The 17235-nt window shown below is 40.4% G+C and overlaps 1 protein-coding gene and 1 gene segment (V, D, J or C); one reads left to right on the forward strand and one right to left on the reverse strand.

Moving 5' to 3' along the window:
* Window positions 1-1376: 1376 nt before the first annotated feature.
* On the forward strand, window positions 1377-5908 carry LOC117966336 (Ig lambda chain C region-like). The segment is given in 3 exon segments: window positions 1377-1520; window positions 3829-3917; window positions 5082-5908. Coding segments are annotated over 3 exon segments (453 nt in total).
* A 687-nt stretch (window positions 5909-6595) lies between these two features.
* Window positions 6596-17235, reverse strand: part of LOC131721036 (death-associated protein kinase 3-like) — an 11735-nt gene continuing 1095 nt past the window's right edge. For both annotated transcript variants that reach the window (XM_059013988.1, XM_059013989.1), the window contains 8 exons: window positions 16168-16315; window positions 13096-13456; window positions 12566-12695; window positions 12282-12330; window positions 11628-11654; window positions 11094-11246; window positions 10730-10775; window positions 6596-10060 (listed from right to left, as the gene is read on the reverse strand). In XM_059013988.1, the coding sequence (XP_058869971.1) occupies window positions 9530-10060; window positions 10730-10775; window positions 11094-11246; window positions 11628-11654; window positions 12282-12330; window positions 12566-12695; window positions 13096-13456; window positions 16168-16229 (1359 nt within the window). In that variant the 5' untranslated portion in view covers window positions 16230-16315 and the 3' untranslated portion in view covers window positions 6596-9529. The remainder of the gene's footprint in view (window positions 10061-10729; window positions 10776-11093; window positions 11247-11627; window positions 11655-12281; window positions 12331-12565; window positions 12696-13095; window positions 13457-16167; window positions 16316-17235) is intronic.

The following is a 17235-nucleotide window of genomic DNA, read 5'->3' on the forward strand; positions in this document are numbered from 1 at the left end:
AAATATCTGCATATTCAAAGTTAAGGAGTTCCATTCAGAAACAACACTCCAGTGTTAAATCTCACCTGCGTTCTTTCTCACTGTGAAAAACACACCAGTGCATTTTTTTCTGAATATGGTTGTTAGTTTATTTCTAGAAGGATGTTTCACTGTCTGTGAGTTACAATCTCACACCTTGCAGTGGAAAGGATTTACAGAATAAATGTGACAATTGAAATATCAATGACAAGATCTGTTTTTTTGAGTGAAGCCGTATTGGTTATTATATTACTGTTATAATAAGCCGTTTTCACCCGCACTGCAGCTGGTTCATGGACTGTAAAAACTGTTAACAGATCTTTCCTGTTTTCTAGATCACAGTACTGGTTTTAACTGATTTAGATATGTATGGAAAACAACCAGGCTGCAATGCACTGTTAACTCCTCACAAAACACATTCTCAGTAGCGACGAGTGTATCAATAAAATGGCTTGTTAATCTTTTTATGTTCCTTTTCATCATTCTTGATTTCTATTACAGAAAGGTAAGGGTATTACACGCACAGGCACACGCACACACACGGTGTAGTCAAACGTTTACACAGCACAATGAAAATGTACAATTTTGAGTAAATTCTCAAAAACAAAGAATTTTAGGAAAAATCTTTTGTAGCAAAAGCTCTGCTTTTGTGGATGAGGAAAAATGTTACAAGAACTAAATGTTTACAATTATTTATTCAGCAATTGTTTTGCAAAACTCCAAAAATGCAAATTCAAAAGTTTACTACCATTTTACTATTTTATGTGGAAAACATGTTCAATCTATTGCTCAGATTGTGAATTAGTTGTATTGTATGGTGTTAAGCTCCCTCTATTTTTATAAGGCAAATATATTTGCTATTTATATTTTTTGTATTATATTTATCAACATAAATAGCAAATATATTCGCCTTATAACTAAACTATACAAAGAGATGATTTAAATGTAATGATCTAAATATGTAACTGTATATTTACTGTGAAATAAAACCAATGTACTGTGATTTATCCAATATGATTTTTTTAAGTTTGGATATATAAATATGAAACTTGTCATTGGCAAAACAAAACAAAAAAAAAATAGTAAAATATTGTTTCAAAGTTTTAGAAAGCGATTTTTATAAATACTGATACATTCATGAAATAAATATATTGCTCATAATATAAAAACTACTTTGGAAACAGAATTCCTGCCATATAAACAATATCTATTAGTGATGTATTAAACCATATGAAATATGCAATTAAAACAGTTTTAACATAGTATAAATCAGATAGAAACGACGCGGTTTTGTCGCTTGCAATGAGATTGATCACGGGTCAGCGGTTCAGCAGCGTGTTTTTTTCTGTATTCAGATTGTGTAACTGGTGAAAACTAATTTGCATCTCTTCATATTCGCGATGTGCTGAACAGCTTGAGTGTGTGTGTGTGCTGGGAAGAGGGAAGCTGCTGGAAATGAGGCGCACACTGTGGCTGTGGTTCTGGGTTGCAGTCTGGATCAGGTGTAAGTATTCATCTGGATTGTTAATCATTACAAAAACACGGTGTAGTGTACAGAACACACGTATTGCTTACTATCACTAATATAAGCCAAGGACACGTTTATGTGTAAATATAGATATGTGTTCTTATTTGAACTGAAGGCAGATCACAAACATGTGGGTGTAAGTAGAGCTGGATTGTACAAGTACAGGTGCATCTGTGGGTGTAAGTGGAGTTGTATGTAAATCATGCAAGTATTACCCTCCTTGGTGGTTTTAATATTTTACAGACATGGTTTTCTCAACATTGAAACACATAGGACACTTATACAGAGTGTCTTATAATTCACACAACATTGTGGGAGCATCGTGTAAACCGGAGGCTACGTGGAGGATAATATTCAAAGAGAAAGTCTCTGTGACACAGAGAGACACTGTGACGCTCCTATTGGCCACCAGAAGGCTGTTCACTTTGAAGTAATTCTGGTGGTTTCTAGATCAGCTACTGTTTAGATTAATTGAATATGGGTCACATAATTCTAATAGGAACCTCGGCAGAACTACAGAAGGACGGGTCGCGCTCTACCTGGTGCAGAAAGACGAGTCGCGCTATACCTGGTGCAGAAAGACGAGTCGCGCTATACCTGGTGCAGAAAGACGAGTCGCGCTATACCTGGTGCAGAAAGACGAGTCGCGCTATACCTGGTGCAGAAAGACGAGTCGCGCTATACCTGGTGCAGAAAGACGAGTCGCGCTATACCTGGTGCAGAAAGACGAGTCGCGCTATACCTGGTGCAGAAAGAAGGGCTGCGCTCTTTACCTGACGAAGAAAGACGGGCCAGTGGAATAGGTTCTTTCAAACACAGGAAGCGTTCTTTTCAAGACGTTGCTTTTAGCATTAGGGTTAGAGTTTGGCTGATTTAAATCCTAAATGTGTTATTCGAATTCTCTCAGATGGCTCGTCGCTGGCCCGTCTTTCTGCACAGATCCAGCAACAACTCTCGTCTTGTGTTTTTCTTTTACAGAAGAGACCGTGGTGAATGAATGTGGTGGAGATTGGGGACGAGGACTTTGAAAAGGATCTCTGGGTTATACTGTAGTGGAGTCATCATTAAAAGTATCTCGCCAGTGCGGTGAGGCAATTAAAAATGCAAATGAATGTCAGTCTATAATGCAAAAAGCGTGGAATACAAGTGTAGAGGTTATACTAAGATTATACAATGCTCTTAGACCCCACCTAGAATACTGTGTGCAGTTTCGGTCACCTCACTACAAAAAAGACACCATTGCACTCGAGAAGGGTACAGAGAAGGGCAGCTAGGCTGATCCCAGGACTCAATGACATGAGCTATGAGGACTGGGTAAAATAATTAAATCTCTTCAGCCTAGAAAATGGTATTGAAAAAGTTAACCCAAGATACGACTGCAAATTTAGCACAGAGAGAACAGAAGGCAGGATGCACTTTTTTACACACATTTAATGCATGGAATATCCAGGCGAAGTAGTACGATATTAAACACTGGGAACGGAAAACAGATTCTCTGCTTTTAAAATATATCCCCCTAGTAGGGGAGAGAATGGTGCGCTAACAAGGGACGAGCCTTATTGTTGGAAATGTGTTATTTTTATTCATTAAAAAAAGCGGTTCGAGGTTGAATTTGTTATTTATTCCTTTAGATTAAGATTTTTTGTTTGGTCGGTCGGTGTTTCTTAAATTAACATTAGGACTGAAGAAATTGCAATATGTATCTTTCATTGGCCTTAAAATTAAAGAAAGGGATTTATAACATAAAGGAAATATTTATTTTTGCTTAAAGGAAAGATATTGCAGGAGGATTCTGAGTACAGTTTGAGCACAGAAGCATTGTGCAGTCTGTGTGGAGGTGCGATTGCTCTCAGCCTTTCTCACCGCACTCATCTACAACCTGCTCATGTCATGTGTTAGTGGCGCCCTCTAGGGGATTGGGGTTGATTTCCAGAGTAAAAAAAACAGGACATTTTTATTTCATCAATCCATTGACACCGGAGCAACCCAGAAACAAACTGTATGTAATATTACTGAATGGCGCGAACACAACCTAATAAATTACTCTGCTGTTAACTTGCTAAGCAAAAAATGAAGGCTGGGAACATCTGGTAATAGGGATTCCACTCATGTCTTTTAGCGGGTTCACAAGACCAATGCCAGGCTATGTCATGCTAAAACATACCAAGTGTACTCCATAGCCTCTTTAAGGAACAGGGTTTAAAAAAAGCTCACCCATAAATATTTCAAATACTCCAGACAGATCTTGAGGTCCTGTGATTCACCATGTCTGTGTATTCCAGGCATGCCAATCTTAGGGATTTGAAGGGAGAGGAGGAGACGAGAAGGGGTCAATACATATTCACTCAGGGCACCAAGCTGATAGTAACAGGTGAGATAATGCAAGATCTACTGTTCTAATTTGAATTAATTCATCTTTCTTTTTTTACGCATATCAGGTAAAGGTGTAATGAAAAATAAAACCAGCATGTAACACATTTCAGCTAAAATATCTCTCCACAAACTGGTCCCAAAAAATAAAGCTGCATGTCCACACCCAAACTATTATGTAGATCTCAAACGTGCTGTTTTGAATGAAATAAATGTTATGCAATATGTATTTTCATTTGAAAACATCTTCTACTGCATGGGTTCAAGAGTTTTCGGTTCGCTTGCCTTACAGGAAGTCTGCTACTGCTTTACTTCCTAGGTCATTTCACCCCAGCAGTGTCACGTTACTGGCTGAAAGCATGTCAGTCATTCGGGGGAAGCAGCTGATTGGATACTGACACCCTGGAGGGTGGGGACAATGTCACTCTCCAGGTGAAACAACCGAGAAAGTGCCACACAGTCAGAGAGCAAGGCTTCCAAACAGAGATGTAATGAGTGGAGTTACTGATATGTTTCTTTCAACCTGCACATTGAGACCTACATAGTGAACAAAATGAGGGCATTGCTGTGTTACAATCGCTTTACACATTTCTATACTAGTGTGTGAAGTAAATCATACTGGAGCACAAATCCACAGTCTCTTACAAGTAGGGTTTATTTGTATTCAACACAGTGGTGTACAGATGTAATAGAACACCCCAGTGTAGCTGTGGTTTCGTTGTGCATAAGAAATCAAATCACTGTAACTGAGAATCTTGGAACATTTTTCAAAGTAGCCAAATTAGTGTCTGTCTAATTTCTATTTAATTGAAGACTTTAATAGGTCACACATGCAAAAATATAAAATAGTAAGAGACAAGGAACACAGAGCCACAAATGGTAAAATGAATAAGACTTTTTAGAAGTTGTTTAAGATGCCTAATTAGAGCACAAAGTGGTCTAACATTTTCACACATCAGTGCCTATTGTTTCTATATCACTGAATACTGACCGCAAATTGAAATGCTCACCCCCAGATGTTTTCATGCAGGTAAGTATATAAAGGATATAAATGTTCTAATATGTCACCTCTAGCAGTTGAACGCGTTTGGCTATCTGAAGCCTAGTGCAGATTTTCAACCAGTGCTCTATAATTGATAGGATTGTTTTGTTGCTCTCCCCCCAGCCCATCAGCTCCCTGCACCTTCAGTGGTGGTCTTTCAACCTTCAGAAGAAGAGCTCTCTAAAGGCACAGCCACTCTGGTTTGCCTGGTGAGCAAGCTGTCCGGGGCTCTCGTTGACATCAGCTGGACAGCCAATGAGACAGCAGTGACCAGCGAAGTCCCGCCCAGCCGGCCCTCCAGGGAGTCTGATGGCACCTTCAGTGTGAGCAGCTGCCTGACCATCTCCGCGGCAGAGTGGAGGGAGGACAGAGTCTATTCCTGTATCGTACAGCAGGGGGCCTCGCTCACCCAGCGCTCCATACAGCAATCTCGCTGCTAGTAATCAGAGAGCAGCTTCACATTGTGTGCCCTTCTCTTTGTATGGTGCATGCTATCAGTCTGTGGTTCTTATTGCAAGTTCTCAAATATTGTGTTGTATTATTTTAAGTCTGTGTATTCTGTTAAGGTGGCTGAGTTCAGGAGCAGCTCCTCAGTTCAAGTTGCCTGCCACAGACTAGATTAGCCAAAATGTATTTTTATTAGTAAGCGCCAGCATCATCGAGTGTACTTCTGTGCATTGCCAGCAAAACAAATACAAACGTGAGATTAAAAGATTGATCCTCTTACTTCTCAATATGTTGTACATAAATCTTGATATTGAAGTGCGATGAAACTGACTCAATAATGTAATAAATATAATGCGTCAGAGATGGGCTGGAGATCTTAATATACTTCACCTGCTGCTGGTAAACTGAATAATCATACCCATGGCTAGAAATGACTAGCTCAGAAGATGCGGGGCTATGGGATTATCTGTATTGCAATTTGTAACTAGTGTTTAGAAGTTCAGCTCAAACCCACAACTTCATTGGGAATTTGAAAGGATCCTGAAGTCAAATGGCAAGTTGCACAGAGTTGTCGACTACCTTACCTCCCAAGTTCTAATCAGGGTCTGTAAACCCATCTATAAAGTACAGTTTGGCCTTTTCTGAGATATTGAAAATCTGAAATATTTTTCTTACCATTTGATATTGCGGAATTGTGGTGTTAAGAATGATCAATCTTATTATTATTATTATTATTACTAGAATGAAAATCATAAATGTAGTTATAAAAAACCTGTAAAAACTGTTTGCGGATGGCTATCTCCTTCAGGTCTGGGTCATTCTACTTGAATAATTTATATATATATATATATATATATATATATATATATAATCATCTTCAGCCTTTTTCAATCCAATATTGCTCTGGCGTATATAGGTATATTGTTGCTGCAAAGTATTATTTTTACTGAAATGATCCCAGATGTATAAGATTGGACTTTGCTAAATAAAATATTTACTATGGAATGCTATTAGCATAGGGTATATTTGCAAAAATTAACTTGTCTGGTGCCACACTCTTGTGTATCAAATTCTTGTTACTTCTGTTCTATGAAGTAATCTGAAATATTGCGGTTGACCCCTTTGATAGGTCATTTCACATGCTAGATTCAGCAGGGAATCGCTGCTCATGCAAATCAAAATACCACAACTTTCGTTTTGTGTTCATTTTATTTGTAAAAACTTTGGGATTCAATACCTAGGCTATACTTTAAAAAAAAAAGCATAAATATAACAGTATTCTTAAACAAGCATATGAGCATACACTAATTTGCAAATAAATGAAAATGACAAATATTGTCTTGAACAAAGGAATGGTAGAAAAGGTTTTACAAAAGGAATGATGTAGAAGTTTTCAAAAACAACAAGGCAGCAGATCAAGAGACGTTTCCAAAAAAGCTGAGTGAAGTTCATGCATATCATTTGGCATTTCTTCCAGAAATCCGGGGTTAATCACAATGTGCGCAGCATTGCTGTTTTGCATGGCTTTCAGTTCTACAGTACTTAAAAACATTACAAACCCGCTGGAGACAGTGCGCTCCTTTGCAGATCACCATCCACATACCCGCCAGTCCTCGCTACGCTCTGTCACGTGCAAAAGCAGCTTTCAACTGACTGCACAAGATATGGGGACTGGAATACAATCACATTATCTGAATAACAATTCTTATTGCAAGAGCACCACACTTTTCTTCCAGACTGTGTCAATGAAAAATATATATATAAACATAAACTATACTGCTTGGCAAATATCAACACACTTGGAAACATTGCTAAGGCTTTTCCATATTAGTATTATTCATAGGTGTTATTAACCCTTTCATTCCCAGTACTGTTCCTCTACAGCAATGTTTAAATACACCTTAATGCCATTAATGTTAGCTTATTTTTTTATGCCCGTTTATTGCTGTCAGCTGCGCTGGATAAAACCTAAGAAGAAGAACTGTCTGTTCTCTGGCTGCAAAACTAATCCAAGCCACCATCAGATCTTAACTCCACTCTTCAGAAGTCTTTTATTTTGGGAAAAGACACCCAGAAATCCCCCCTCCAATGGCACTTCTTACAAACACAAGTAGGTCTAGAATACTGTAGGACTGTGCAACCACACTGTTACAATGCATGTTTGGTGATTGTTTAAGGTTATGCAATTCATTTTAATTAACCCCAAATTAGTGTTTGAATTGTATTAAGACATAAAAAAAGAAACCGTGAACCCATTCTACAACACAAACACATGAGTTCTGTTAAAACACCACTGATCAGCAGCAAGTCCACACTGTAACAGCAAGAGCAGTTCAGTGCCACTGAAACGATGTGCTGTGTGCGGTCCCCACAATCATCATCATGCTATTAATACAGCTGTAAAGAGCTCATACACGGAGTCTGCGCCGTGCATTCTTATAAAACACTTTCACTGCTCACCCAGCTTTGCTTTACTTCACTCATCACCTCACATAGGAGCGACATTTCCTCCCACCATTATGTTTGGCAATATGCACGGTTTAATAACATTTTGATTAATTTTGCACATCCTCAGTCTTGTTATTAATGACACTAATGACTGCATTTCTTTTTTCCTAGGATTGAACTTCAGCTGTGAAGTGGTTGAGTAACTTGTTTTTAAAGATTCGGGCATCAGCAGCTCAAAGTACCCCAATGTCTACTTCATCCTAAATATGTTGCTAATGTAACAGAGCCAGGTTATCAGGAGCTGGTATCACAGTAGCAAACAGCATTATTAAAGCAGTGACAGTAAGGGTACAGCTAGAACTATGCACACGGACCACCTGGTTATCAATGCTACAATCCCAGGGACCTGCACAGTATAGACTTTAATCACATTAACGCTCAAAATAATTCAAGCATTGGCACATGCTATTTGGGCTATCCCACCACAGAGAGGATGAATTCACACATTAAGGTCAGAAACACTCATTAAAACAAACCCAATTCCAGCACCGCGTTCCAATGTGCTCAACATTCCACCACAAACCCAATTCCAGCACCGCGTTCCAATGTGCTCAACATTCCACCACAAACCCAATTCCAGCACCGCGTTCCAATGTGCTCAACATTCCACCACAAACCCAATTCCAGCACCGCGTTCCAATGTGCTCAACATTCCACCACAAACCCAATTCCAGCACCGCGTTCCAACATTCCACCACAAACCCAATTCCAGCACCGCGTTCCAATGTGCTCAACATTCCACCACATAACCTAAGAATCATTGCATCTACCATAAAAACAACAAAACACAAGTAGTAAACGCCCTTCTAACCCTCCGTCTCCCAGGCACTTAGCTTCACCCCAACAGTGAAGAAATGCTAAATCCTGACTTGTTACATCATTATTAACTATTCTTTAAAATAGAAGCTGTAAGCGTATTATCAGGATCTGCTGTAAGGATACAATATGGGATAAGAGATCCTATTTAAAACTAAACTTGTCAGTAGCTCAACAATAACCCCTGTAGGAAAACCATTACAAAAAAACAGAGAAGTACTTTTTTGGAATAGAGTTTCCACTCCCCACAAACACCTAACGACTGAAAACATTTAGAAATATGTAGAACGCCAAAAACATGTAACCCTGCATTCACATGCCGTTTTCAGGCAACACACAAGTTAAAAAAAAAAAAAAAAAGACTTTACAGTAATATTTCAGATGTTTCTGACTCTGCAACAGCTTACCAGAGGACACAGAAACATGTTACAGTAAAATAAAATACAACTTAACATGAAATCCACCTGAAGGCAACATTTTAGCTTTGCAATAGAACCTCAAAGTTAAGAACGCACCAGGAATGAAGTCTGAAGACTGCAATATTCCCAATGATTTCATATATGTGGACTGGATTCACAATTCCCAGCAGGAGTCCTGTTTCAAGTTTGGTTTGGTTCGTAACTTTGCGATTCTACTGCATAGGGTTCTGCGTCTACATAACAATAAGAGCGGCATTCTCAACTCCTTGTGCACTATATAAACAGGAGCACTGCTGTGTTGCAGGTGCATGCATGCGTGTGTGTGTGTGTGTGTGTGTGTGGGTGTGAGAGAGAGTGCATATCTATTTAAAACGGTCACTCTCAGCGCATGCTTGTGCCCTGCCTCTTCTCCTGCTCGATGGAGAGCACCAGCTCCTCTACCCACTTCATCTCGGAGGCCACCTGCTCGGCCAGCACCTCGAATCTGTTCTCCAGGCGGCCGAAGCGCCTCTTGAGTGCGTTGGCGGAGAGCAGGGCCGCTCGCACCTCCTCCTGGCTCTGTCTCCTCTGGGCCTCTGTGCGCTGCAGCTCCAGCCTGATCTGCCCCAGATCCCCCTCAATGCTCTCGTTCTCCTCCTTGTACCAGCTTTCCTTCTCCTCGTAGATGGACAGCAGGGCAGCGATGTCTTCCTGGCAGGACAACTTGTTCCGCTCCAGCTCTCGCAGCCCGTCTTCGGCCACTGCGATCTCCTCTAGCACCTTGGAGAAGCGCTCGAAGTTCACGTAGGTGTTGTTGGGAGGCATGCTGGAGTGAGACTTGATGGTGTATTCCTTCAGCCGTGTGGTCTTGAGCCTGCGCCTCTCCGGCTTCTTGTCACTGTCCTCCTTGCGCACGTTCCGTCGCTTGATCACCTGCGCAGAGAGTGAGAGAGAGAGAGAGAGAGAGAGAGAGAGAGAGAGAGAGAGAGAGAGAGAGAGAGAGAGAGAGAGAGAGAGAGAGAGAGAGAGAGAGATTATATCATTATAATTTATTTTTCAGACACCTATTACCTCTGTTATAAATTCAATTACACCCTGAGCATCCTGTGTACAGTCCAGACTGCAATCTCTGTTTGTGTTAACTCTTATTATAACAGAAATAGTTTCACATAGTTTGATCAGATATAACTCGGCTTTGCGGTCCTCACCCCCAAACTGCACAAGATGACCCACGACATATTAGGTTACATCATTCTCTATTCTCTTTCCTGCTTAGCTCATTATTTACTAGGCTTACCAACGAATTTCCTAGTTTTGAAAATGGAAAATCAGAGTTTTGAAAGAAGACAGGTCATTTAAACCACTTTAGCAATTCAGGATTTTTTTTCAAAAGCAATTCCTTTTCATTATGATAAATGATGATTCAAGGCAGTCATCGTGTTCACTGTGTACAGCGTGACAGACAGATGCACACGATAGGTGCTTAATGTATCCACTTATTGAATGAGGACCCTAATAAAGCAGGCAGTGCTTTATGCAGAGTTGACTGTAAAACTCAACTGTTGAAGACACTTGAAGTTCGAGGTATGATGTAAACCTCACCTTAATCCATGGATGCTGTAGACTGTCCTCAATTGTCATTCTCTTCCTGAAAAAATATGGCAATGAAATATCATTTTAAAGCAGATTTTGAGTCTTGGGGGTGGCGGCTGAAGCTCCACATAGGTGTGTAAAGACAGATCTCATTCTGATGTATCATTTATGATCCGTTTATTGGTTGTATTGACAGCACTATAAAGTTCTCTACTCATCCACATGCAAAGAACAATCAGTGATTTAAGTTTTACACACACATTATGATCTGCAGATCTTGATACACCCCCTACAGTGTGCATGTGCTGAAATATTCTATACATTTTTTGTTCTACACATTATACGAGTGTTCTGGCCCCAGTCGGCTCCTTACTTGGGGTCCTTGACCAGCAGTCTGCGGATGAAGTCCTTGGCCAGCTCGCTGGTGTGCACAAAGTATTCCTCATCGAAGTCGTAGTTCACAGCAGAGATGTTAGTCAGGGTCTCCTGCTTTGTTTCCCCCAGGAAGGGGGAGGCACCGCTCAGCCTGAAACAACAAGGAGAAGCCACTCAGTTACAACACAAAACCATTTTTGGCCACGCTCTATTATAAAGGGCAAATGTTGTTCATTTTGAGCGTTATACATGAAGATCTTTATAAACTAATGTAGCGGTCAGTGTGTGCAGTGTCGTCACTGATTCTGTTTCGGTGAGAGGAGGTTAAAAGCTCTATAACCACGAATGCAGGCGAGCCCGGCTCGTCTGCATTGTGGTTAAGACGCCCGCTAATAAAAACCTGATTTAATTTGCTCAACATTACTACAGTAACAATGTAAACTGATTTGCAAAGTGTGATCGACTGGGAATTGAGAATCTATAGGGCTCTGATGTTTGTACCCAAGGCTCAGGGATGTTAGTTAATACTTACAGGATATAGGTAATCACTCCAATACTCCTACAAGGAAATAGAAAGAAACCTGTCAAAATCCTGCTTTACACTGCAGCAGCTTGAGAACATACATATACCTTTACAATGCAACACACACAAACATATACATTAACAATGCAACACACACACACATACATACATACATTTACACTAATGTGAAAAACAATTAGAAAAATCACATGCACTTAAACCCAACGAAGGAAACTCTGGGGAGTGCCAACAAGACCAGACACACACTTGAGTAAAGATAATAATTAGATCTGCAGAACAGTAATGATTTGGAGACTGTCAGATCAGACTTTGTATAGAGAGGCGTTGTGGCCTTGTGCTTAGAGGCAAGACAATATAGGATTTACACTTTTCTACAGCTATGGCCAAAGGTTTTGTATCACTTTGAATTTTAGGATTGAGACATAATAAAAAAAAAAAAATAAACTATATAATATAATTTAGATCTTTTATTTAAAATCATGTAATAAAATAAAGTACCAGAAGTAGATTTCAAAATGTCACACATTACAATTTTTTTCAGTTTTTTGATAATTATATGGAAAAATAGGGGCAAGTGATCTAGATGAAAGGAAAGTGAGTTCTGAGATAAATCATTTCATTTAAAAGCTTCAATAAACTCACCACATGTCTGCTTCTAATCCCAGAGGCTCATAGTTCACAATCTCTGGAGCTGCAGAATGGTGTGATGAAGATTAGTGGAAACAAAACACACCAACCTGTGTCATTCTACCACTGCAGCGACTCGTTCAAATCTTTCACATATATAAGCAAGTGGTCCGGTACAATCATCACTCCAAATACAACTGAGGAGTCTCATGAGCAAGTGTGGAATTAAAGCCTTTTTATAATACAGTATAAAACATAAAACAGCCAGGTTCTTATTTATTAAGAGAACAAGGACTTACCCACAAACTCTGGGGTTCCGAAAATGTTTTTAAACTCGTTGCCAGCCGTGATCTGGTGCGCAATCCCAAAGTCGATGAGCTTGATTCGGGGACTGGCGACATTCTTATCCAGCAGCATGATGTTTTCAGGCTAAAGAAGACATGCATAAAGCAGTAAGAAAAAAAGACTAAAAATACATTTTCCTGTTCTTGTAGTTTCCAACGACTTCGTCTGAACGCGGTATGTAAAGATCTGGCAGCAGGTCAGCCAGTGTTTACCTTGTATGGAACGTTTGTCATCTCCTTGCTTTATTGGAGTGTTTGCTTATGGTGTGGCTTTTCCACTGTTTATGTATTTAGGATCCTAAACAAACTCACAGTATACTACCAGGAGAACAGTTAAAAGGTTAACACGAGGGAGCCAACGCCATAATTCCTTTTCTACATAATTAAAAATGATTTAGTGGAAATAAAAGTATCAAGCTGGTTCCCTGGCCAGGCTCCCCAGCAGGAGAAGATGAACCCCCAAGGGCTGCGCGGGGGGCTCTCACCTTGAGGTCGAAGTGCGCGATGCTCTTGGAATGCAGGTAGTGGACTCCGTCGAGGATCTGCTTCAGGAACTGTGTGGCTTCCTCCTCCGTCAGGGACTCTTTCTCAGCCAGGAAGTCGAAGAGCTCGCCCCCGGACACCAGCTCCAGGATCAGAATGACGTCGGTCTTGTTCTCGAAGATGTCGTGCAGCGTGATGATGTTGGGGTGCTGGATCTCCCGCAGGATGTTCACCTCGCGCTCGATCTCCTCCCGGCTCACTCCGCGCCGGCTCGAGGACAGGCGGCGCTTCTTGATGAACTTGCCTGCGTACTCGTTTCCTGTGCTCCTCTCACGGCACTTCCGAACGATGGCAAACTGACCGCTGTGGACAGAAGCCGAGAAATGATAAAGGGGTTATAGATCAAATGACCTAGATATGTTTACATGGTTTTAAACAGCCTGGCACTCAGTCCTAGGCACCATAACAATCCTGTATTAAGAATATTACTGAATTGATCAGGAGACACGATTTAATGGTACAGACTCAGGTGTTTTGCATGCTGTGATAAGAGGGATCAGTTCACAGCAGTTTTATCAGGGGCTTGATCATTCAAACTCCTTGAACTCGGTAAGTTCAATAATACACCCAAACAAGGGAAGCACTGAAATGCAGGACTGTGTGCAGAGCTAGTGCGGGTTTCAAGCCTTTTGCATAGACAACCGCTTGTTTGGAAACTTGGTAAGGACATTCTTTAGAAAACTTTCTGGGGATATATTATTATTAATTAGTCATTTAGCAGACGCTTTTATCCAAAGTGACTTATAGAGACTAGGGGGTGAACTATGCATCAACAACCGCTGCTGCTGCACTTACAACAGGACCTCGGTTTTATTTCTCATCCGAAGGATGTCTGTTATCAAACTTAAATGTTTAGATGTGGATAGTGGACAGATCAGTTTTTCATGTTACTCTATTTTCAGCCATGGCAGAGGATGCACGTCACTTCCATGCTTGTTATGCTGGAAAATCTAATTAGAACCAGACTGGGCACCAAAAGGATCCTTTTAAACTGACCTTGGATCCCATTACATAACCTGTTTACTCTTTCGAAACACAACCTTCAGATCCTCAGCCAAGTGCATGCCAGAGACAGGGAATAAACACATAGTCAAAGGGTGATGTCATACCTCACAGCAGACCGAAAAAGAGGGTTTGTCCATATAAAGGTACTAATCTGAGTAAGTGTACAGACTGTTCTTTTGAGCTTAAAAACCATTGTGACAGAGCTAAATTATTAATGTCATCTGTCTCCAATTGCCAAGCTCTGTTTAATCAATGGAATGTGCTGCATAGATTATACCCCTGATCAGTCAGCAACAATGCTATAGTTACATGCAAACAAGATGCAGTCCACACCCAGCGCCAGTCTCCTTGGATTTGATTAGTGCACCAGTTTGTCACTAACTGTACCGAGATCAGACGATCAGAAGACCTTCAAAATCTGTTCTCTTTCTTCTTCTTCAAATGTAATTCTACTTATTATATTTCCCTCACTAGTTTATGTTGCATGTAGTAATCATTCTTGGTTCTGTTTCTCCAATACTGATCTACCTGGTTTTGAACTACAGATGCAAGTCGTTATGATCAGTTCAGTTTTTTTCAACTCTTTCAGCTGTTTTGGACTTTCAGTCAGTTTTCGGTAAAACCGAAACTGAAAAACTGAGCTGCATTTGTAGAGCGAAGGGGTCGGGGCACACCATTATTACACATGTGTCGTTTTTTTACATTTTGTTTTATACTGTGACAAATAAGCTCAATGCAGTGTTACTGCATCGCTCACACCAGTGTGTTATGCAATTAGACACAACGTAGAGATAATTCAATAATGTATTAAGAGACATTACATTGTATTTATTATTTTGCTGGTACCCCCATTGTCCACGTGGCCATTTGTAAGGGGCTGAATCACAAGCAACTCACATCTGAGTAGAACTGCAGCTTGTGGTTTTTGAAATTGCAATTATTTAAAGTGACAGATGTTTGGCAGCATTTGAAATAGTTTCTGATGAGGAATCACTTCTAATTTAAAATGTAACCTAGATTTAGGTCAGCAAAAAACTAAAGCTGGAACTCAGGCCTGCCACCAGCTCCCCAAAAACACACGCAGAGTTCTCAATTAGTGTGCTGGTTTATTACAGCCTGGTACTAGAATACATAGGACTGCATGGATAAGGCCCTTCCACTTGAATTTGATCAATATGCCGACAACGTAGCAACAAAGTAATCAGGCAAATACAACTCATTTCAACACATGCACAGTAAATGAAGCTCCCTTAAATATAAACTGACCGGCTCACAGAAGCATCTCATTAAAGCCGCTTCCAGCTACCTGTCCGCAGCATCCCTTCACTTCTTTTCCAGCTTCACAATGGTTCAGGGCCTCCACTAACCTTTTATTTTCTTTCAATACTTTTGCATTTGACTTTTTTAGTCAGTTTGGCATCATTATTACGTTTGTTAGGCGGTCTACACAGAGTCATTTAATGGGGTACGCAGGTGGAGTGTTTGCGTGTGTCTGCTAGTACTAGCACAGGACTAAGTATGAAGAGGAGGATATCTCTACTGAGGGCAGTCACAATCAATCATGTACGTCTTGTCATAACTGTTGATTCATGTTACTCTATTAATTATGAAGGGATGTTAATATGAACCGTCTATTAACAGCAGATTGATGAGCTCCTGAAAATGCCGCTGGCTTTGTGTTGAGCCACACAACACTTTTTCATCGTACAAGAACAACAGATTTGCTTCCGGTTGGGTTTGATCTTTTTTTTCGGTATCGCTCTGTTTGGAATTGTATGCATATGTCGGTTTCGGTTTGTAAAAATGTTAGTGTGACAGCCAGATCCCCTGATTTAGATACTATAATTGCATGCCCTCGACAAAAATCAGGTATGCTATTCTCTTTAAATATGTCGAAATGCAGCTGTGACTTATGTATGTACGGGCACCTGGGGATACAAGGGACTTCAGAGAATATTATCTTCAAGGTAAAAAGAAGCCTTTTAAAGCCTTTGAAAGTGTTCTGTCACCTGCCCAGCTCCTCTCCCATCTCGTAGTACTCGTCCACGCTCTCCTGTCTGAATGCAGCCATGGCTCCAGGTCAGACACTCGCTCACTCACTCACAGGGGGTTCCTCGCTGCAGCGCTCTCTGTGTTCAGCTCCTTTCAACAGATGAGCTGGAAAAACAGGGACATGCGAAGAGACTCAAACCCTGGACAGTCTGTTCAATCAAGTGCCAGGAATTTCGCAACCATTTGTTTCTGGCTTGAGAACTGTTTAGGTGTTGAGTGTGATCAAAGTGTGGTTGTGTAAAAAGGAAAGATATACACAGGGTGCAAAATAAGGGGGTTCATTCAGAGAGAGAGAGAGAGAGAGAGAGAGAGAGAGAGAGAGAGAGCACCTCAACCCTGACCCACAAATTGTGTGGAGGCTGGTTTTTTTTTTAGATTTTAGGTAAAATATTAAAAAAGAAAAAAATATTCTGAAGGAAAAAAAATAAATACATGAGAAGTCCTAAAAGGAAAAAGCTGTAAAAACGTGTGCAACCCATATACAGCATCGGGACATTTACTCTTCACTGTGCACCAGAAATGGCTTTTTGTAATAGTATCTGTCATAACTGGTACAACGTCAGATATGATAACATATCCCATGTTGATACTAATTGTGCCCGATGCCAGGAATGCTGTATATAATTCACAAGTTCAGACCAGGACACAATGACTCACTGCCACAACAGAGACAGTCACTCACAGAGAGGTCCTGGGGCTCATGGAAACAAATAATTAAAAACACTCAAACTATTTACAGGACAGGATATTTAACCTCCCAATAATACATGACGCATCCACAGTCTATAAGGACTGCTAACAATGCTGGACACTGAACCAATTACCATGCCATTCGGCCCTCTGTCAGGAATTTACTGGCTCTCTCTTTAAAACGGTGCGAAAGAAAGATGCCTATAGGGAACATGTGAAACTAAAGGCATTATAGTTTAAATGTGGCCTAAAAGATGAACTTGTGTAAAAATAATCATGTCAAACCTAGTCCTGCTGTTTTTACAGTACTGTGTATAGTAGAAGGCTAACATTGA

The sequence above is a fragment of the Acipenser ruthenus genome, chromosome 47, assembly GCF_902713425.1.
Source record: "Acipenser ruthenus chromosome 47, fAciRut3.2 maternal haplotype, whole genome shotgun sequence".
Classification (NCBI taxonomy): domain Eukaryota; kingdom Metazoa; phylum Chordata; class Actinopteri; order Acipenseriformes; family Acipenseridae; genus Acipenser; species Acipenser ruthenus.